This window comes from Adiantum capillus-veneris, chromosome 4, assembly GCF_014529385.1.
Source record: "Adiantum capillus-veneris isolate H3 chromosome 4, ASM1452938v2, whole genome shotgun sequence".
In the NCBI taxonomy this organism is placed as follows: Eukaryota; Viridiplantae; Streptophyta; class Polypodiopsida; order Polypodiales; family Pteridaceae; genus Adiantum; species Adiantum capillus-veneris.
In genome coordinates, this window is record NC_140934.1 from 165,241,894 (window position 1) to 165,264,141 (window position 22,248).

General features: G+C 44.2%; 1 protein-coding gene and 1 pseudogene across 1 annotated transcript in view; one reads left to right on the forward strand and one right to left on the reverse strand.

Annotated features, from left to right (window-relative positions):
• The window catches only part of LOC147460304 (katanin p80 WD40 repeat-containing subunit B1 homolog KTN80.4-like), a 51,078-nt gene extending 31,272 nt beyond the window's left edge, over positions 1 to 19,806 (forward strand). Inside the window, exons 14-18 of the mRNA XM_086511387.1 lie at positions 18,474 to 18,548; positions 18,637 to 18,749; positions 18,846 to 18,962; positions 19,046 to 19,114; positions 19,213 to 19,806. Of these exons, the coding sequence (XP_086367513.1) occupies positions 18,474 to 18,548; positions 18,637 to 18,749; positions 18,846 to 18,962; positions 19,046 to 19,114; positions 19,213 to 19,273 (435 nt within the window). The 3' untranslated portion in view covers positions 19,274 to 19,806. The remainder of the gene's footprint in view (positions 1 to 18,473; positions 18,549 to 18,636; positions 18,750 to 18,845; positions 18,963 to 19,045; positions 19,115 to 19,212) is intronic.
• On the reverse strand, positions 1,740 to 4,436 carry LOC147460305 (uncharacterized; annotated as a pseudogene).
• Positions 19,807 to 22,248: the final 2,442 nt, after the last annotated feature.

Sequence of the window (22,248 nt, forward strand, 5' to 3'; positions counted from 1 at the left end):
TGGATCCTTTTCTATAACGGATCTCAAAGTCAAACTCTTGCATAAGCTCAACCCATCTAGCCTTCCGGCCTCTGAGATCACCTTGATCACAGATATAGTGCAAGGAATGATGATCTGTCCATGCAACAAACGTAGAGCCATACAAGTAGTGCCGCCATTTCCTCAGAGCGTGGACTACGGCGTAAAGCTCCTTCTCATACGTTGGATAACGCATCTCAGCGGCAGAAAGCTTCTTACTTTCAAACGCAACAGGACTTCCATCCTGATATAATGCCGCACCGATAGCATAATCACTAGCATCCGTTTCAACCACAAACGGTTTGCTAGGATCCACAATGTGTAATATTGGCGCAGTAGTCACCAAGTGCTTTAGTGTCCGAAAGCTCTCGTCGAGATGCTCATTCCAGACAACAGGGGGATTACCTTTACGATGAGGACTCGAAGTCTTGGGCCCTTCCTCGGCCCTTTCACCCCTCCTTTTAAAAGTTGCGTAAGCGGAGCAACAACTGTAGAGTATCCTTCATAAACTTGCGAAAGAATCCAGTAAAGCCTAAAAAGGACTTTACTTGGCGCCCATTCTTCAGAATGGGCCAATTTCGCACTTTGTCCAACTTTTCAGGGTCGACGCGAATTCCATCGCGAGTAATGATGTGACCCAAGTACAGAAGCTCTTTCTTAAAGAATTCACACTTAGAAGCCTTAGCGTAAAGCTTCTCAGTTCTCAGGACTTCGAGGACAGTGCGTATATGCACTAGGTGCTCATACAAACTTCGGCTGTAGATCAAGATATCATCCAGAAATACAACAACGAAGTTGCCTAGAAATGGTCTCAACAGATCATTCATCATCTGCTGGAACGTAGTTGAAGCATTGGTCAAACCAAAAGGCAAGACCAAAAACTCGTAGTGACCATAACGCGTATGGAATCCCGTCTTACGAATATCTTTCAGTTTGATCCGTATCTGATGATAGCCTGATCGCAGGTCTATCTTCGTAAAATACAACGCTCCATGGAGCCTATCTATCAGATCGTCCATACGCAGCGTAACCGCGAAACGTTTCAGACCCGAAACGTTTCACCCTGGAGAGGAGCCTCAATGAAACGTATGACCGAAACACCAATTTTGGGTATATATAGTAATATATATATACATAATAGGTGTGCACAATGCAATACACATTTGCACACATTTGTGCCAAATCTAGAATCTAGATGCTTGAGAGAGGGAGATATCATCATATATGATAATGTGATCAATATCGATTACATTACCTCTACTTTCCAAGATATAGACCGTTGCATAATTTAAATTGTAACAAACTGAAAGTGAGCAAAATTTAAACCTCAATGCGACAAGAAATTACAACTTACAAAGTTACAAGTTACAACTAGTAACTACTTGCACATTCAAGTCTCAAGATTTCTGATTCATCGAACATTACTAGTAGAACTAAACAAAACAATGGATTAGATAGCGAAGTTTGAACACAATGCACATAGAATGTCAAGCACATAAGTCAATTCTCCATGTAAATAAGATGAAATCCAAACCATAATCTTGTCGAGACTCGATAGACTACATAGCACAAGACTGTAAAGAGTCAAGAATGGAGTGATGGTGTCAAAGCCCATACAGCAAACACAAAAAAAGCTATCCCATGACAAAATGATAAGAGTAGCATGACAAAATATGTAAATCTGAGCGCTAGTGAGTCGCTCCTCTAGACTCAAAAAGAGACTACTGAGATCCATTTGACTGACTTCCCTCATCACTCTCACACTCTGAAGGAGTCGGAGTAAGTCGCCTAGTAGTAGAAGTAAGCTCTGCAACACTGCGTCTAGGCCTACGTGCTCGAGTAGCTCTCTCAGGACGAGCACTAGTAGTAGCAACCGTGGACTCCCCAGGCCGGCGACGTGTAGGCGAACGAGTGTGTCGTGAGAACCTCATCATGTCCTCACGGATGAAATCATACACATCGTTCTCAGGTGTATGTGGCTGGAGATGTGAGATGTCGGCTGCCTCAACTACAATCTGTCGATGATCCACTTGCTTTGGTAGCCAACTGACAGGGCCGGCACTATCCAATCCACCCGCCTTCTCCAATACACGAAGATTGGCATTAACAAATGCCAACCTATCAAGCTGGGGAGTATTGAGCCTACAAAAAAGTTAGACACCCCAAGTTAGGCAAAATGCATAAACTAGTCACTGCAATGAACGTATGACCAAAGCTAAATTCTCATTGAGAAGCTCACCTATTTCGATCTTTTGCATGTATGTCCCTCATTATGCTCCATAGCCTCTCCGCACCGGATGAGCTCACCTCTTGGGAAAGGACCCGCAAAGCCAAAGACTGCAACATGGGTGTCAAACCCCCAAATTTTTCCCACCATGAAACTGGAAGTGCTTGGTTTTCAACATCTTTGGCAATTGCACGAGAAAAATTTCCCTTGCCACCTATATGTATAATTTCTCAGAAGAATCAAGACACAATTTGCAAGCTCTAAAGACTTTAGAATATGCTCTTTATGATTGTGCTTTAAGACCTTATACGTATAGACTTTAGAGATCTTTACCTCTATACTCCAAAAGATCCTCTTCTAGTCGATTTTGTGCATGACCATTGTTTTGATAGATTCTCTCCACATATTCATTCCATCCGGTCAAAAGCACACGATCGGATCTCTGAGTCTCACTTCTCCAAGCCGGATGTAGCATGTGGGCTACACAATGTATAGGACGGCGAAACCAATTCCATAGTACATCAAATATGTCAAGCATGATGCTTACTCTACATGTCACAAGTTCACATAATCACGTGTGAACTACGATATGTGTAATGCCATAAGAGTTAAGACTTGAAAGAAAGATAAATATTTCAAAAACCTTACCTATCTGAGCTCAATGACGTGCAATCACGTATGGCTACCCTCAACTTTGTCATGAACTCGTAGAGGAGACTGAGGGTGGATCCCTCACTATCACATAAGCGTAAAACGCTAACAATCGGCTGAAGAGCTGCTTGAAGGCCATCAATCTCCCTCCAAAACGTGTTGTTGCAAATCACCCCATCAAGGATTGCCACGGCAGCAGGAGTGGTGGAGTTTGGCCAATTTAACCACCTTTCATCTACCACCATACGACGCAAGTCATCTTTGCATTTCATCAAGCTGTACATAAAACAATGTATATTTGAGCTTCACATAAGTCTAAAAAATGGGCATTCAAAGAATAGGAAACCTTTGAGAAGCTCACCAGCACAAGACAATAAAGATGTAGCAAAATCGGGTCTTTGCCGGCTTCTTGAGAGCCCATTTGCAATGGGCAGTGAACAACCCTAGAGCAAATGATTTTCGAGGAACGAAGTTGATAAGCTGTAGAGGTTTATCAACTAGTGTAGTCACCCATGGTAGTGCACCAATATCTTCCATCATAAGATCAATGGAGTGTGCTGCACACGGACTCCATACTATGTGTGGATATGCAGCTTCGACCATTTTGCCCATAAGCTTGCAATTGCTTGCATTGCCTGTCACCACTTGCACCACATGTTGTGGCCCAACCTCCTCGATAGCATCTCGAATGTGTTGAAAAATAAGCTCTCCTGCACATTTGGGATTCGAATCTTGTAAGTTGTAACTTGTAAGAAACACTTCACTTTGATTTCCAAGAGACAAAAAATAAGGATAAGAAACATACCAGTGATTCGTATGCCAACTCCTGACACATCAATGGCTCTCAAAAATGTTGTGCCGGTACAACAAGAGACGAAGATGTTGAGTAAGTGACGCTTTCGCACATCTTTCTAGCCATTCGATATGATAGTGCAGCCATATACTGCCCAAGAATCTCTATGACCCTGCAATTGCTCATGAACCATGTCTACTTGACGTGTCAATCTGCTAGTGCGAAGTGCCTCAGATGCGGCAGGAGTAATTGGCGCTCCTGCAGCTGTAGCCATTGAGACAGCATTCACAAATCTTTTGTAGGCCCCTATGCGTGCAGCATGGAATGCAATGTTGCATTGGTAAAAAAAACGCTCCTCGGCAATCTCCGTCGCCTTCTTCAAGCTAGGAGCCCAAACATCATGCAATGTAGAAGAGCGCCCAGATGTGCGAGCCCTCTTCTTATGCGTACCTACTCCAAGTTGTCCCACTTCGGGTTGGGAAGGAGCTACCTGTGTAGCGCTAATAGAAGGAGCAGCATGACTAGTATCCACGTCTTGAGTGCTAGCTTCTGTAGCATCTCGTGCATTGCTATCTTCCACACTAGCAGTAACATTTGGAGCACGACAGGTGGAAGAGATATTTGGAGTCGAGGCTCGTGGAGTACAAGATGTAGTAGGGATATTTGAAGTTGAGGCTCGTGGAGTACTAGAAGTAGCACCCACCATAGGCAAAGGAGGGTTTTGAGCAGCCAATTTACCTTTTTCATCTTGGACTTTCTTTAGGAGGGCCTCTTCACCTATTGGGGACTCGAGAGAAGGCATGACAAGATTGATGTACTTCGCCCGCTCACCCCCAAAAGAAATCCACAACTCTTCGGAGACAGATTTGCATGCATCTCTCCCTTTGCTTCTGATCCAAGCGTAATGGGCTTTCAAGCGGGTCACACCTCCTGTGAGCACATCCCCACACAACTTACATACAACCCTGCAAGAGCTAGATTTGTGATATTTGGAAATGAAAACTGTAGACTCCCATGGATCCCTCTCAATTACTGGTTGTCTGATTTGTCCTCTCACCATGATCGAAGATCCTCAGCCCTGTAAATTTTGAAACATGTAACAGTGAACACATGTGAAAAAATTGACCGCAGAAATCTTCGAGAAAATTGACCGGAGTCGGGACGTGAGTCATGAGTGACTCGTGAGTCTTGACTGAGTCACGACGCGTCACGCACGTCACGACTGAATGGTGACAATTTATAAATGATAACTCTCTCTCTCTCTCTCACAACAGACAACAGACAAATTGACAATTGAATTTGTCTGCTATTTGTTGTTTGTTGTGAGAGAGAGAGAGAGAGAGAGAGAGAGAGAGAGAGAGAGAGAGAGAGAGAGAGAGAGAGCAATTCCTTAGTACTTACCTCGCAGCCTGCAGCTGCCAGCCGATAGCTCTGTCTCTGAGCTCTCGCGTGATGCGTCAGCGTTCAAACTTCAAAGGCTAAGGCTCGCACTCGCAGCTGCAAGCGGAAAAATAACCAGTAACCAGAGCGCCCGCTGCCCTGTGCCCGCAGCCTTTGAAAAAAACCCCCAAATTTTTTAAGGCGTTTCACAGAAAGCGTTTCACCTGGTGATTGAAACGTTTCGGGCGTTTCGCGTTTCATGCCAGCCGAAATGCGTTTCGCGGTTTCGTTGTCTTTACGCGGGAGCAGATACTTGTTCTGTGAGCTTATTCAACCCCTTGTAATCCACGCAGAAGCGCAAAGTGTTATCCTTCTTTCGAGAAAGTAGCACTAGCGCTTCCCACGGGGATTTGCTTGGTCGAACAAAACCCCTGTCGAGATAATCTTTCAGCTGTCGCTGAATCTCGTCCTCCTCGGTTTTACTAAAGTGATAGGGTTGCTTTGAGAAGGGCTGACTACCAGCTACCAACTCAATGCCATGATCTACTCCTCTCGAAGGCGACAAGCCAGGAGGTAGATCATGAGGAAAAACATCCTTGAAATCAGTCATGGTTTCTCGGATAAGGTTGGATGCGTCGGAATCCCCAAGTTTAACAGAAGAACATGAAACATGTTTACGAAATTCAGTGACAGAAGTACCAAGCACTAATGAATCAAACCACACATTGATAACATCAGAAGACTTTATTTCTTTATGCATTTCCAAAGCAGTAACAACTGGTATTGCAAAACCATTATTTACAGACTTCTGAGTACAAAGCGACACAGATACATGAGGCATGTTCTGCTTAACAAAAACAAGAGAGTGATGTACATAGTCTATATACAATGAGTCTTGTTTATCATAAAACCATGGAATTCCTAAAGTAACATCTGCTCTGTCCAAGCGCATGATGTGGAAATCCAGGTTCTCTTTGTAATCAACCAGCTCGAGCGACAAGTCTGGAACCATCCGATTCCATACATCCGTGTCCACTCCACGAGCCATCTTCACGCGATACTCATGGTCACTGTCCCGCATCCGCAGGCTCAGTTTCTGCACCAATTTTGTATCCACAAAATTGTGTGAGCTTCCATTATCAAGGAGTACGATCACGTCGTGACCATTGATCTTCCCGAGGAAACGGAGAAGATTGTGCTTATCAAACACTTTGGGTGCTAAAAGTACAATTAGTGCATGAACTTTGTGCTAAATGATGGATTTCAACTTGAACAACATCAGTGTTACCTGAGATCTCGTGAATCTGAACTGAAGGACGGCCTTGCGGTTTCTGCGTCTTCTTCTTTCTTGGGGAAATCCTTAATTTGGTGACCGTTTGGCCACATCCGAAGCAAGCCCCTTTCTTCACTGCATCAGCAACTGAAGCATTTCTGGCTTTTCTCCTCCTGAGAAGATATCGGCGGTGATTTGGACTTATGCTGGAATCGGGGTCGCTTCCTCGAAGCACCTTCACCGGCTTGATGGTCTGCAATGCTTTTCTTCTCATAATTCGCTCCATTTATTAAATGGAACGTCTTGGCCTTTGCCATTGTATCCTCGACGTCAGTCGGGGCTTTATCCTTAATTAAGGCCCAACGGTAGTCCTCACTCAATCCCAGCAGATACATGTGCACGCTGTGCGTAGAATCCACCTTGGAGAAGGTGAGCGCCTCTTTGAAAGCTGTCATATATTTATCAAAAGACAGAGTTTTCATCGAAAGACTCTGCAGTTTGGCATAAGCTTTCAAAGGGTCCATTTTTGCGAAATCCTTCTTGAATTTCACGCAAAAATCAGCCCACGTCGTAGGCTTTTCTGTCATGTCACGCCACCAGGTAAGCGCCTTACTGCGCAGATAGAGAGGAATCGTCTGAATCCTCCATTCATCATGCTCTCCATGAGATCAAAATATATGGTCCACTGGTGGAGCCAGTTATTTACGGCCAATTCCGTACACTCCTTCTCTTCACCTGAGAAATTTGTAGTTTTGTACGGAATTGTGGCAGTCGGACCACCCTGCGAACGTCCAAAAGCAGCAATCTGCATCCGCAATTGTTGGAGATGGGTTTCCCCCTCGGAAATACGTGCAGTCGTCAACTGAGCTATATTTTCGAGAGTAGAAAGTTGGGAACTGATCCCCTGTACGATCCCTTCGAGAGAGGCCAAACGAAGGTTCGTCTGAACATTCGCGTTTTCCAGAGTGGTAACACGCTGGTCAAAACTCTGGAAAGTGCTTGTAATCCATGTGTAAAGAGCATGCATGAATGGAATTTGGATGTTACCTGGCGCGTCGTCACGCTGCCCATCGGAGTTGGAGGGATCCATGGCGAAGTGCGTGAGAAACTGAAAAATTCACGCGAAACTGAGCCTTTTTTGCACTTTTCGGTTGCGAAAAGTTGAAGTTTGAAGAGCTCTACGCGTCGGCGTGAGCATCTGAACGCGAGCAGGTGATGGCAGGAGGGCGGGAGTGCGAGCAGATGAGAGAGAGCAGGCTGGGGAGAGAAGCAGGAGTCTAAAAAGTCATTTCTCTGCAACTTATAGGTCTCTGTAAGTGAGTTTTTTTTTAAAAACAAAGGTTTCAAACTATACTTTAAAAAGTCCTGGCCGTTTTTTTATAAAAAAAAGGCCACCTGATAAATTAAAACGACAACTCACCATCTGGCGTTAAAAAAAACCAACGGGCAACAGAAAAGGAAAACAGCCAGCGTTGCATTAAAAAAAAAACGTTCATTGATCTGCCAGAAGGTGCCGCGTGGAGCGTGGGAGAGAACACACGCGCGTGAATGTGGGCAGCTTGCGCTCGCATGGGTTTGGCACACGCTATGCTGCCAATTGGGCACCACGTTGGAAAAAAAAACTACGCAACCTCCCCTGCAGACTCAAGGCCTGCACAGAGAGAGGTAGTTCTCTTTCTTTCTCTCTCTCTCTCTCTCTCTCTCTCTCTCTCTCTCTATGCTTCGCCCAGAGAGACTTACAGAGAGAGGGATTTATAGAGAGATTTGAAAGCATAACATATGCTGAATTTTAATCATAAATCAGTAAATTAACAAAGAACTCCCTGATTTTCAGCATTCCCGCTTGTCAAATTGTCGAATTTTATCAAAAAACAGTAGAGAAACATTAATTTTCACCTGCACGCACACTCATGAGAAGAAAAACGAGTAATAAATAACCAATTCATCAAAAATTGCATGAAACAGATATTATCCAACTTAAATCAGTCTGTAGGTGTGCACACAGTCCTTCGTGCAGCCAAGCCGGCTCTGATACCATGAAACGAACGAGGAGAAAGGATCTCCCGACCACACAGACCGCCTACAGACACGCGTCGGACGAACCACCCGACCATAGCCACCATCTGACAGCTCCCCCCTGCTGGGGCCAACGTCCGAGGACGTAGGCGTGCACGTGTAAGACCGAGCGTCCCATACCACCCGGCCTCACCTCCTCAAGGTGACCTCGCGCACTCCTAGCCTTGCGGATTAACCACTGGCACTGTGCCAGTGGAGGTCGATAACTGCAAATGAGGCCTTGGCCTCCCTTTTATAATAATGGCCGGCCACACTGGCCGGGTTCACACTAAGTCCGCCCGGACATCGGACGCCCATCTCGACGGCATCTGGGCTAGATTCCCTCTCCTATGAGCGGGACATAACACTGCCCCAGGTGGTCCTCCTCCTCCGACATTAGAAAGTATGAGAGCGTCCAACCGGCAACCTTCTCAGCCGTCTGCTTCGATCGGGGGAGTTTTCAGGAATATGGTGCAGCCATCTGACCGTGATCCAGTGCAATCGCCTTTGCCACCGCCATTGCCCCCACCTCCACCACCATCGCCGCCACCAGGCTACAATGGTTGGAGCCCATATGGATACCCTTATTATCCATTCCCGGGATATGCGCCTAACCAACCCAAAGACTTCAAAGACGGCGGCACGACAATCAAATTTTTCACTTTTTCCGGGGTGAAAGATCGCAAGAAAGCATTGAAGTTACTACAACAATTCGACAACATCTATGCTTCGGGGAATTATACAGAATGTAAGGTGCAGCGGAAGTGAATGTTGAACTTTGCTCAAGATGAGTGCTCCGAACTGTGCTCAAGGTTCCTTTTACTTATGGAACGGAGAGCCTTCCGTTCTTAATGAGAGAGTGCAATGGACACAAACAAAGTGAATGGACACTGTGCGTGAAGGTGCTGAGACTGAGAGATAGAGAGAGAAGAGAATACGACACCGGAGATGTTGTCAAACCTCCTCCAAGGGCCCCTCTCTCAATGGCGAGAGTGGTCTAGTATTGATTGCACAATCTGGTGCAATGGTTGATGCAAATCTAATGGGACTATGTCGAGGCCGACGGTGATGACGACGAGGACGAGACTATGGCTGAAAACTGAATGCTTCGAATCGGTATTGTTGCTCTATTCGGGGCTGATCTGCTACTGTGTCTTTGTATGCCAAAAACGCGGTCTTTGCTGGGTCTTCAATTGCTGAATTTGCTGATGTGAAATCGCTGATCTTGCTCACCAAAAACGTTGGAGTGGCTGGTTTCAAAAACGCTAATGGCTGGTTGTGGGCTGCTACAAAAACGCTGGTCTGGACTGCTTGAAAAACGCTATCTGCAGGGCTTTGCTTCTCCCTGAATCTGCTTGTTGGAAAGCGCCTATGCAAGGGCTGAAAACGCTGATAGCAATGCTGAAAAGTGCTGGCCTTCTGTTGCTTCCAAAATTGCTAGGTTGGTGGGGGGGATCGTCTTGCTGAGAAGGTTCTCCAGAGGGTCTGCTGCACTTGAGTGCCTGATGCTCTTCTTCTTCTTCTCCAGATAGTGCTAGCTTTGGTTGCCCTACCTAGTTCCCAACAAAAGTCACTTAATAAATAAGTGAAAAATGTCAAAAATAGGGAAAATAGGTTTAATGCAGTGGAAAATTCCCATGATGGATTCTGATGGGAATGCTTATGATCATGCTATGTGCAACCGGAGGATATGCATCTAATCTAAGTGACTGGTCATGCACGGTCTGCGAACAGCCTCACAAAAGTGCGAGATCACTTCCTATTCTAGACTAGCTTGACTGACTGAACCTTGGTCATGTTGTAGCTTGTCCACGGACACATAGGGTTGGATGTGTCACGTGACATCCCCTCCTTTTCAAAGTGAGGTACTGGTACCGAACCGTATGGCGTCAAGGGAGATCGCCAATAGCATCCGTAATCTTGGAAGGGACTCTTCGCTGGCCCACTCTGATGTGTGGGTCGTGCGGTACTTGAACTTCTTAAAGGTCTGCAACGCTTGCTTCGTTGGGCTGTGCCGAAAGCCACACAAAGTCTTCTGTGGCTCCTTCGATGCTTCAACTTCGTCTAAAATATGTCATGCCTAGGAAAAGGGATCACATAAAGACGTCGACTAGAATACAGGAAACGATCACGAATGAAACACTCGTACAATGCGTGTTGACTAATCATACATCACCTTACTGTTCTCCAGTGTTGTTGGTTTCAAAGAAAGATGGATCTTGGAGAATTTGCATTGACTATAGGGCTCTCACCAGAATCACCATCAAGAACATGTTTCCAATTCCTAGGATCGATGATATATTGGACAGGCTACATGGTTCTACATGTTTTAGTAGAATCGACCTGAAAAGTGGCTATCATCAGATTGAGATCGCTTCTAGAGATATATACAAGACTGCGTTTAGGACTTCCTTTGGATTGTACGAGTATTTGGTGATGCCTTTTGGTCTCACAAATGCTCCTACAACGCTCAATAGGATGATGGACAAGATTTTTGGAGAGTATAGGTTATTCGTAGGCACCTTTTCGATGACATCATTGTATTCTCCAAGAATGAGGCAGAGCATCGACACCATCTGTTAGAAGTTTTTAGGCATTCGACAACATCGATTGGTGGGTAATGGGAAGAAGTGTCACGTGACACATCCAACCCTATTTGTCCGTGGACAAGCTATAGCATGACCAGGGTCAGTTCGGTTCAGTCAGGCTAGAATAGGAAGTGTTCTGGCACTTTTGTGAGTCTGTTCGCAGACCGTGCATGCCTAGGCACTTAGTGTAGATGCATATCCTCTGGCTGCACACAACATGATCATAAGCATTCCCATCAAAATCCATCAGAATCCTTCAGGGAAATTTTCCAGTGCATTTAGCCTATATTCCCTATTTTTGACATTTTTCACTTATTATTTTTAAGTGACTTTTGTTGGAAAGCAACACCGCGAAACTTTTCAAGGGAGAAACGTTTCACCCTGAAACGTGGCATTTCACCATGAAACGTTTCAATCCAAAATGAGAGCACGTTGAAACGTGAGACCGAAACGTGCGTTTAGCGACTTTGAAACTAAAACTATGGTAACTTGTTGTTAGTGAAACGGCTTGTGTTTCACTTGGTGAGCGAAACGTTTCAAGGCCCAAAACGTTTCACCTGTCCTGACCTGTCGAAACGCGTTTCATGGTGACGCTGTTGGAAAGTAGGTAGGGCAAATTGAGTAAGTTTGTATATAAGCAAACCTAGACTAGCACTAATTGGCAGAAGAGGCAGCAAGAGCACCTTGCTCAACAGGCAACTTCTCAGCAAGAACCCCCCCCTGGGCAGGAGACTTAGCGTTTTCAGCCAAGGACTATAACAAACTGTTGACGTGTCGACCTATTGAAGAACGGAGCTACCGGCCGAGGGGCCTAAACTTAAGAAGAACAAGTAACAGAAGAAGTGTAACAAAGTGATGACGTGGTTGCTCGAGAGCAAAAACCCTAACCCTAATTTCTGTCAAAAACCATAATTGTTGAAAACCCTAATTTTGAAAACCCTAACCCTAAAACTTGCAAACCCTAATTTTAGAAACCCTAACCCTAAAACCTGCAAACCCTAATTCTAGAAACCCTAAGAAGAACAAGTAACAGAAGAAGTCCTACCAACTTATGGGGACCCCGTCCGATGGGGCCCCAAGTGACATAAAGGCATTAAAAATAAAGCAGAACATGCTCAAAAGACTTTGCACATCAAAATATGATGATGTGGCACCTGTACGGACGTTCCGGAATTCGCGGCGGATTTTTAGGGAAATCCCGAAATTTTAGGAAAGTGGTTATTGAGGCCAGCTTTTCATCTTTGATGCTTTTAGGCTTTGGGCCTTTAAATATGAACCTTGAGCCCTCTCTGACACTTTTTAGCGCGCAGATTGCAGAGCAGGTGCTCCTCGGCTGTTGTACTTTGCGAATTAGCAGTAATATAAAGAAATACCGAAAGGGTGCTAAGGTTTGGGGCCAATACTCTCTGGGGTGGAATTCCGCCACTCCGTGTCGCGTGTCGTCTCTCTCTCTCTCTCTCTCTCTCACAGTTCAATTGTTATTGAAGTGCTAAAAGTCTGTTTAGTCTGTTCTTTTCTATTGGCACGTGGTGCCCGCCTTGTGAGAGTGGTATCAGAGCATCAATCGTGTGCTTTTTTAAAAGCATACCGGTCCTACAAAAGAGCAGACAGAGTTGTTGGAATTTTATTCGAGGTATCTTCGCCCTCCAACCCGGGCTTATTAGCGACTCCCACCCTTGCTTCATCGCGCATCGGGCGCGCTTCCGTCTTCACCGCAGTGTCTTATAGGGCATAAGCCAATTAAGATCACTTGCAAGAGAAGGATCAAATTTGTTTCAAGTCACTGTTTCTTTTTCTCAAAAGCAGTGCCATGCAGATGTTGATGTCTACAGCTACCAGGCAGCATACTCTAAGTACTTGGCAAGCTTTCAAGAAAATTTTTGCCCGAAGTTATATGGTTTCTGACATCTTCCTCCGGAGTGCAACTTCTGGCAGAGTGGGGTAGCCTGAAATGTTGGCCATGAAACCTTGGCAGATTATATCTTGAAATTTCTCGACATCTCTCAGTAGATGTCTCTTCACGAGCAGATGACCTTGGAGGTTTAGTGGAATTGCTGTCTTGGGACTACCATCGCCGCCAAAGCAACACTGTTTGTCCAAGAGTTGGCGGACCATGCTATGCTCGGCTACGACCTCATGGAAGGAACCTAACCCTAATTTTTGGTGCAGGTTTCAGGATGGAAAGTCAGTCTGACTTTTTGAGCTCTACTGATGTCAAGATTGCTTTTTAAGTTTGAGTTCTGTTTGATCTTGTTTGGTGATCCTGTTTGGAATTTGTTTGAAATGGATGGTATCTGTTTTGAACCTGTTTTGGTGCCGATTTGAATTGTTCGACTTTGGTTTGATACTGGTTTCAATAATTGGTGATTTTACTCCTGGGTGGAGAAGTGAGAAATACTGTTTTGGTATTGTTTGAACCTTGGAACGACACAGGCCGATGCTTGGGGAGCGTTTCGTTGTATGTTTGAAAACCTCCGAACGACACAATCCAATGTCTAGGGAGCGTTTGGTTGTATGCTTGTAAAATAATTGTTGTTGTGACTCCTGGCCCGGACTTGGATGGTTATGGGGGAGGAGTATTAAGAAGTCTGAGCAGTGGTTACTCTCAGCACCTCCAAACGACGCAGGCTGTTGTCTGGGGGGCGTTTGGTTGTAAAAGGCCTCTATATCTCCAGGCCCGGACCTTTTTAGGTTACGCGGGAGAAGCGATGAGGGAGTTGTTGAATATCTCCCCGCCCGGACCTTGTTAGGTTATGCGGGAGGAGTGTTCATCGGCGGCTTTATGTTTCTATGTCTTGTAACATGTATATGTAAGCATTTGTGTTGCATTGTGATGTCCCAACTACTGAATATTCCTAATGCCTGAGTATGTAATTTTAGTGCATCAAGACACCCATGGAAGATCAGTACGGTTTGGGTGTGATGGCTAATTTTACTACGCCGGAATATCAAGAGTTCCGATTTGGACGAAAGGAGAAGCTAACTCCTTGATCAAAACAGCCGAAAGGAGAAGCTAACTCCTTGATCAAAAGAGCAAACTGATTGTCCCTCGGAATGTCCCTCGGAAATTTTTGAGCTAACTTGAGTTGTTTTACAGTTATGCTGTAATCGAGGACGATTACTCTCTTTCAAGAAGGGGAGATGTAACAAACTGTTGACGTGTCGACCTAGTGAAGAACGGAGCTACCGGCCGAGGGGCCTAAACCCTAAGAAGAACAAGTAACAGAAGAAGTGTCACAAAGTGATGACGTGGTTGCACGAGAGCAAAAACCCTAACCCTAATTTCTACCAGAAACCCTACTACTGAAACCCTAATTTTGGAAACCTTGACCCTAAGACCTGCAAACCCTAATTTTGGAAACCCTAACCCTAAAACCTGCAAACCCTAATTCTAGAAACCCTAAGAAGAACAAGTAACATAAGAAGTCCTACCAACTCATGGGGACCCTGTCCGATGGGGCCCCAAGTGACATAAAGGCATTAAAAATAAAGGAGAACATGCTCAAAAGACTTTGCACATCAAAATATGATGATGTGGCACCTGTACCGACGTTCCGGAATTTGCGGCAAATTTTTAGGAAAATCCCGTAACTTTAGGAAAGTGATTTTTTGGGGTCAGCTTTTCATATTTGATGCTATTAGGCTTTGGGCCTTTAAATATGAGCCTTGGGGGCCCTCTCTGGCACTTTTTAGCGCGCAGATTGCAGAGTAGGTGCTCCTCGGCTGTTATACTTTGCGAATCAGCATTAATTTAAAGAAATACCGAAAGGGGCGCCAATTTTTGGGGCCAATACTCTCTGGGGTGGAATTCCGCCACTCCATGTCGCGTGTCGTCTCTCTCTCCCTTTCAGTTCAGTTGTTATTGAAGTGCTAAAAGTCTGTTCAGTTTGTTTTTTTCTATTGGCACGTGGTGCCCGCCTTGTGACAAGGACAGTGAGCGTTTAGGGCAAATTGAGTAAGTTTGTATATAAGCAAACCTAGACTAGCACTAATTGGCAGAAGAGGCAGCAGGAGCACCTTGCTCAACAGGCAACTTCTCAGCAAGATCCCCCTCGGCAGGAGACTTAGCGTTTTCAGCTAAGGACAGCCAGCGTTTTTCTCCTTGCAGATCAGCCCCAGCGTTTTGCATTGCAGACCAACCCGGCGACAACAAGACACCGCAGAAGCCTAGCGTTTTTGCAGAAGACTTCAAATCAGCCCTAGCGTTTTTGGTTTGCAGATCAGCCCCTAGCGTTTTGCAGTTCTATCGCGATGGTCTCCATAGTAGCATCAGCGTTTTCAGTTTTCAGCAATCAGACTCCGCAGTAGAACCCCCGAACCTCGCAGATCTCACCTTCCCACAGCAAGTCGTTGCCGCCCGGTCAGTTTCCGCAAGGTTTACAATTTCAGCCCGGAAAATGCAGATTTCAGCATCTGCGTTTTCAGCGCGTCGTCGTCGCATCGTTGCCATCGACATCGTCATCAACATAGAGTCAAAATTCAGTAGATAGAAGATTTGCAGATTTCAGCCCTTAGAGTTTCCAGATTTCAGCCCGTCTCGTCGTCGTCCTCATCATCGTCGACATCGTCGGCAAGTCCAAAGCATTGTAGAGATTTGTGCATGGCGAGAGCGGGGCCTCTGGAGGAGGGTTTTACAACGTCTCTGGTGTCGTATTCTCTTCTCTCTCTATCTCTCAGTCTCATACACTTCCATTCATAGTGTCCATTCACTTTCTTTGTGTCCATTGCACTCTCTCATTAAGAGGCTCTTCCTTCCATAAGAACAAAAGGAACCTTGAGCACAGTTCGGAGCACTCATCTTCAAACATTCATTCCGCTGCACCTTACAAGAAGAGTGAGTTTTTTTTTTTCTGGAGATCCACTTTTTGGGACACATCGTCTCTGCGGAGGGTGTAAAAATGGACCCGGCCAAGGTTGAGACCATTCGCGATCGGCCATATTTGAAGAATGGTTACGAAGCTCGAAGCTTTTTGGGGTTGTGTTCTTACTATCGGTGGTCTATTCAAAAATTTGCAGAGATTGCTTCTCCTTTACATGTTTTGACGCAAAAAAGGATTCTTTTCACATGGGGACCAGCTGAGATTGCAGCCTTCAAGATTCTCAAAGAAAAGTTGACAACTAGTCCAATGTTTGTTTTGCCAGACTTGCAAAAACCATTTGAGGTATATTGTGATGCTTGTGGTCACAATTCTAGAGCGGTCTTAATGTTAGGAGGGCCATGTTATAGCTTATGAGAGCAAATTGTTTTCATGACCAGAACGCGTTGCACAGATTAATGAGAAAGAGCTTTTGGTAGTCATCCATGCTCTTCCTCGATGGCGACACTTCTTACTCGGAGTCGATTTCACAATGTTCACCGATCATCAGAGTTTGCGATATTTCTTGACAAGCAGACGCGGTGGGCAAACATTTATTCACAATTCCATTTTCAGATTGTCCATTTTGAGGGACAGAAAAATGTGGTGGCAGATGCAGTGTCTCGCAAGCCATTGGTTTGGGCTATTTTGGTGGTTGATCACCATAGCTTAGAGGATATGGTAGATCAATACGCCATAGATCCAGATTTTGCAGACATAGTTGACCGATTACAGAGTGGGTAAGTGGCTGTAGGCTATTCCCTTAAAGGAAGGCTATTTGATGTGGAGAAACTTGTTGTGTGTTACATAAGCATTGTGGAATAAGGTTTTGACAGAGTGCCATTGTCCACCTTTTTCGGATCATTGCGGCATAGAGACCACCTTGAAAGGTGTGGAATGTTTACCTATTGGCCGAGGCTCAAAAAGGATGTGGACAAGTTTGTTCGCACTTGCTTGGTATGCTAGAAGGTCAAATTTGACAAGCATAAGGCACTAGGTCTTCTACAACCTTTACCTATCCCTAGGCTCCATGGGAAAGTATAGCAATGGATTTCATTTTTGATCTTTCCAAGATTCAAAGTGGGCATGATGGCTTTTGTACAATCATCGACAGGTTTAGCAAACAGGCTCAGTTTGTTCCGGTCAAGAAGATAGTTAAGTCCGTCCATTTGACTAAGCTTTTTGTCTCACTGATATTTCAACTACATGATATGTCTGAGTCTATAGTTTCAGATAGAGATCCCCTTTTTACGAGTTTGTTTTGGAGGGCAATTTGGGAGAATATTGGTACATGGTTACAATTCTCGTCCTCTTTTCACCCACTGACAGATGCGCAATCGGAGACAGTGAACTCATTGGTTTTGGATTTGTCAAAGTCATACATCTCTAATTAGAAGGCTCAGTGGGAGAAGTTTTGCCTTTGGTGGAGTTCGCCTACAACAAAACAGTACATACGTCTACGTGGAAGGCGCCATTGAGATTATTGAGGGTGCTAAGAAGGTTCCACCTTTTCTAAGCACCAAGGGTAAGATTTTTAAAGAATCAGTATGTTCTGGATCTGGACAGTGCTTTTGTGAAGGTGCGTGAGGCAGGGATGCCCAAAAGTAGAGCAGCCCCAAAAGCAATCACTTCAAAATCACTTGTTCCCAAAAGCATCTACTCTCAAAAGCTAGCGCTAGGATCTCTCAAAAGCAGCGAGCATAATTTGCGGAAATCCGTACAACTTGCCATGTGCACCAGCAGCCCAAAACACGAAAAATCTGTACTGTCTTACCACGTCATCGTCCATACGGACTACCATGTCAGCCTGTCAGCTTTGGAATATTTAGGGTGCCTTAAACAGATGGCTGGCGAAGGCACCCCCCTCTTCGATCAACAAACTCAGAAAGGCTTATTCCTCTGCTGCGCATGGACCAGCCCTAGATGTAGACCAGCTGTAGTACATGCCAGAGTACCCTAATGGTGAAGAAGCCGTGGTGGCTGTTAACAATCGCACTGTTTGGGACTCTGGCCAGACCTCTAATTTTACAAGCCTTGGAGCAGCCAGGCTGACCTAGGTCTCTGTGTAAGTCTCGATTATTAAGGTTTGTCTTATGATTTTCTCACACACACTTGACGGAAAGTAACACCTTGAATCCTACCATCGTTAACTCTGTGCATGTTTGCTCCTACCATAATCAAACGCTGTGGAAATTCTTAGAAAGCATTGGGTATTCTCAGAATGCTGGGTCCTATTTGAGATATATTGATTGGGACTGGTTTTGGCACGATGCCTTCATCGTTAAGGATGCATACTAATTTATTCACATTAAGCAAATTCTGCTCTTTTTGTCTCAATTTTAGAGGATGTATTATTGAGTCATTTATGAGAGAGAGACTGTGTGACTGTTGATGGCAGATGTTATGTCTCTCTCTCTCTCTCTTAGTTAGGCTTTGACTAGTAGGTATTGTTGGTTTCCTGCTTTTAATGTTGGTAAAAGTGCATACCTACGTCGAGATTTTGATTTGGCTGTGGTTGACTACCCTGAGTTATGATGACTTTTATTTTTGTCATATAGACGAAAAGGGGATTGTCCTGGATTCATATAGGTTATTATTTGTGTTAAGGTTTGATTTGTTTTTCTGGTGTCAGGTTGTAAGACGCTTTTGGACAAAAAATGATCTAAAAGGTGCAGTGGAGGCCATGGCAAAAATGTCAGACCATTCTGTGGGTATTCTTTTTTTATGATCACAGGTTTCAAACAGATTGTTTTGCTCTGCATCAAAAATTATACATGATTTGTTCTGTATTTCAGGTGCTTGTTGACGTTTTAAGTTGTTTGGTGGATCGGGGTGATGCTTTTACACTTGAAGTATGTACCTTGCTTCTTCCTCTACTAAATGGATTGCTATGCAGCACGTTTGACAGGTTTGTCGATTAGCTTTAATTACTATTAAGGGTGTTCTATGTTTTGATTAGTTTCGAGGCAGCTAATTTACCTTTGGGCGTGTGTCTCTTACCTAGATATTTAAGTACTGCCTTGGCGGTACTTTCAGTACTGGTAAGGAATTACGGGCAAGTTATCCATACCACGCGCACTGCATCTCCATCATTTGGGGTAGATCTCCATGCTGAAGAGAGGTGCTCTATCTAATCTTCGCTATTTTTGCTGCAATCTGTTTTTTTTGAGGGGCTACTGCAATCTAAAATACTTGATATTTCAGAATTGAGAGATGCAATTCTTGCTACTTGGAATTGCAAGTTATTACTCAAAGCTTGATTCCTTTACTAAGGTTCACATGGTCTTTTGCCTTAATTTATTTGTCTTTGTGGCACTTAGTTGCTAATGTTGTAGCTCTGTGAGTCCTGTTGACATGATGTTTGTACACAGGAGAGGTGGTGACATTGGGAAGTCGGCTCAAGATTTAAGCATCGCTCTGCAAGAAGTGTGATTACATTATGTAGTGTCAGTAAATGCTCTTTGGCATTGAGGCTGGGCACACCCTTTTTCCAGTGATTTTTGTGATATCGATCAAATGAGGCATCTCACAAATCAATTTACGATTGGCGTCCACACTCCAAGCAAAGTTTGCGAGTTGGCCAATCTTTCCATTCCAGACGCTTTCAAGCAGGTCTATGTGATCTGGTTTCTTTAAAGGAGAGTTACGTGCCATGGCCCACATTTTGAGAGGCTTGGCATACCAAAAATCATCATTACTCCTTCCCTCTTCTGGTTTGTGTTTCCGAACTGTGTACAGCCCTCGATGTAAGTGGGACTTCCTTATCCAACCAAACATTCCGTCCTGCATCAATATCTTTTGGTCACGTTGGAAGTTTGAGCCAACAATGCACGGTCGTGCAGAATGCCGTGGGGCTTGTAAAGTATAGACATTCTATAGGTAGCATTTTGCATCTCTCACCTTGATGCAATTACTAATATTGAAATGTATTTGTGTGGAAAGTAAATTTGTCTCCTCTTTGGGAAGGTATGTGTGGGCCGTGTCATTTTGTCTGAACCAGCGCCGAAGACTGGTGATGTTGGAAGGGTTGGTCGTGGCATTTATTGACTGTTTCCAACATGACAAGCAAGGACTGCTTGTGAGCCATTTGACTTGTTGGGAAGGAGGGTTAGTTACATCTGCTTCTGAGCTCGTGTGTGTGTGAATATTGTATGCACACATTGATATGCAGGTACGAATGAAGCGTTGACACAATGATTGCACGCGCTCAATGCTGACAATCTCGATGAGCATAGTTGGTTCAATACATGGATATTCGAAGTTGTATTACAGAGATGTGGGTGGCAAAGTGGTAGAGTTAGGATGGGGAGCACGGAGCGAGAGTAGACAATCGAAGTGTGAAGTTCGAGCGTGCTATAGTGGGATGAGAGTAAGAATATTGTGAGGTCAGAGAGGATCGTTTGCATATGGCTTCTTTGCATTCATGTATTCAGCAGTACCAAAACATGGTCGTAGTTACCAAATGTTATAATAATTTGCAGCACCTTTTGCTGTTTGACTTCCAACTCAAGAAATGGCGTGTTGCAAATAATAATAGAAAAAGCTTGTGAAATAAAAAAATATTAAGCTTGTGAAAAATAAAAAAATTGATCGGTTTTTAGTAGGGTACGATTTTAGTAGGGCACATCGTAAACTTCAAAATGGAGAAAGGAAAAGTAGAAAGATATTTTACTTATTTTTTGGTATCAAAATGAACAGGACATGGGAATTTCAAGTCTCATCCAAGAGGCAGGTGAGAGAGAGAGAGAGAGAGAGAGAGAGAGAGAGAGAGAGGCCTTGCAAGTTGTCATTCCTCAACATATAATGTACGTGACCATCCTAGGGGTGTTTTTTTTGCCTCATAACAAGGCTTTACATGAGAGCAACCCTCTTAAAAGCCCGAGTGAGTGAATTGGTAAGATAAGTGGTCATCACTCTTAGTAGGTAGACCATGTCAGTGAAATCTAATTGTGGTTCCACTCGCGATGATCCTCGTGTCCATCACTCGTGCGAGTGACAAATGCATGCGAGTAGTCATCCGTGTGTATTGTGTGTTGAGCTTGATACCTCAACACTCTCCCTCAAACTCAATGCCATCTCTCGTACTTAAAGCAAGCATAACACGAAATCACCTTAACTTCTCTGTTTTTGGTGAAGATGTCTCTCTCACTAGGAGGATTTCCCCCCCTGTGCATTGTTTTTACGCCCATCACTCTAGGGCTATCTTCTCTTTCCATTGCGCACTAAGTAATACTACTCTTTGTTGTGCACCTTGAGCTTCCTTTGTCTTCTCCAAGCTATGTGCGTTTCTTCGCAACCCTATTTTCAACAATTGGTATCGGAGCATGTTGCGTCCTCTGGGCTTAGTCACCAGCATCGCCAACACATGCCTGTTCACTTTCTTCGATTTCAGTGCGTTTTGGTAAGTGTCACCAAGTCGACAACACTTCGAGACAGCTCGTCGAGCTTAGTCTGCTTAGATTTTCCATTGAGCCTCATTTCTGCCTCGGTTTTCAGTACATGCAGACAAATTCTCCATTTTGTGCAGAATTTCTAAAATTGTCATTTTTTGCATAAAAGGTTTTTACAGTCTTCTTCTGATTCGGCTATATAGCACACATTAGTCTTGCTTCATTTCTTCTCGTTTCAAGCAGTTTTCACATCAGGTGCATGCATTCGCTATGGCTGACAACAACACAATTGTGCTCAAATTGTTTGTTGCTGAGGATAAATTGGATGGGGATAATTATCCAATGTGGGCTTACATGATGATACAACATGTTCTTGTGTGAAAGGGAGTTTGGAATGTTGTGCATGATATTGATGTACGCTCCGGTTCTGAGGATATAGGTGATGTTAAGAATGTTGTAGGTTTTGGTGGCAAAATTGCTTTTGCTAGATCTATTTTGCCTACAGTTGAGCAGGCTCTATTGGATGTATGAGATGCGCAGGCTCATCTATTGATTGCATTATCTGTGAAGCGCACTATCACTACTCACATTCGTTCAACTAAATTTGCAAAACAGGCTTGGGATATTCTGGCTGATCTTTATGCAAGTCGCATAGAGGCTAATTTTGCATTGCTACGTAAAGATCTGGAGTCAAAGATTATGCATGAGGAAGATGAAATGGACGTTTTCCTTGCTAGTATCAAGGATATTAATGAGCCACTTATTTATGCAAGCGAAGTCATTTTTGACAGTTCCGTTGTGCAGATTGTTCTTGATGCTTTGCCAGATTCTTACCAAACTTTTTTGAGTACTTGGAGACTTATGACCGAAGGAAATTCGGAAGTTGTCAAGTTTGATGTATTTTATGCACATTGTTGTTGAAGGGTCACTTTCTAGAAAAAACAGGGCTAAAGAGCATAGAGTTGAAAATGCCTTTATTGCTAGTTTAAGAAAAAGTGGTAACAGTAATGTAGCCAC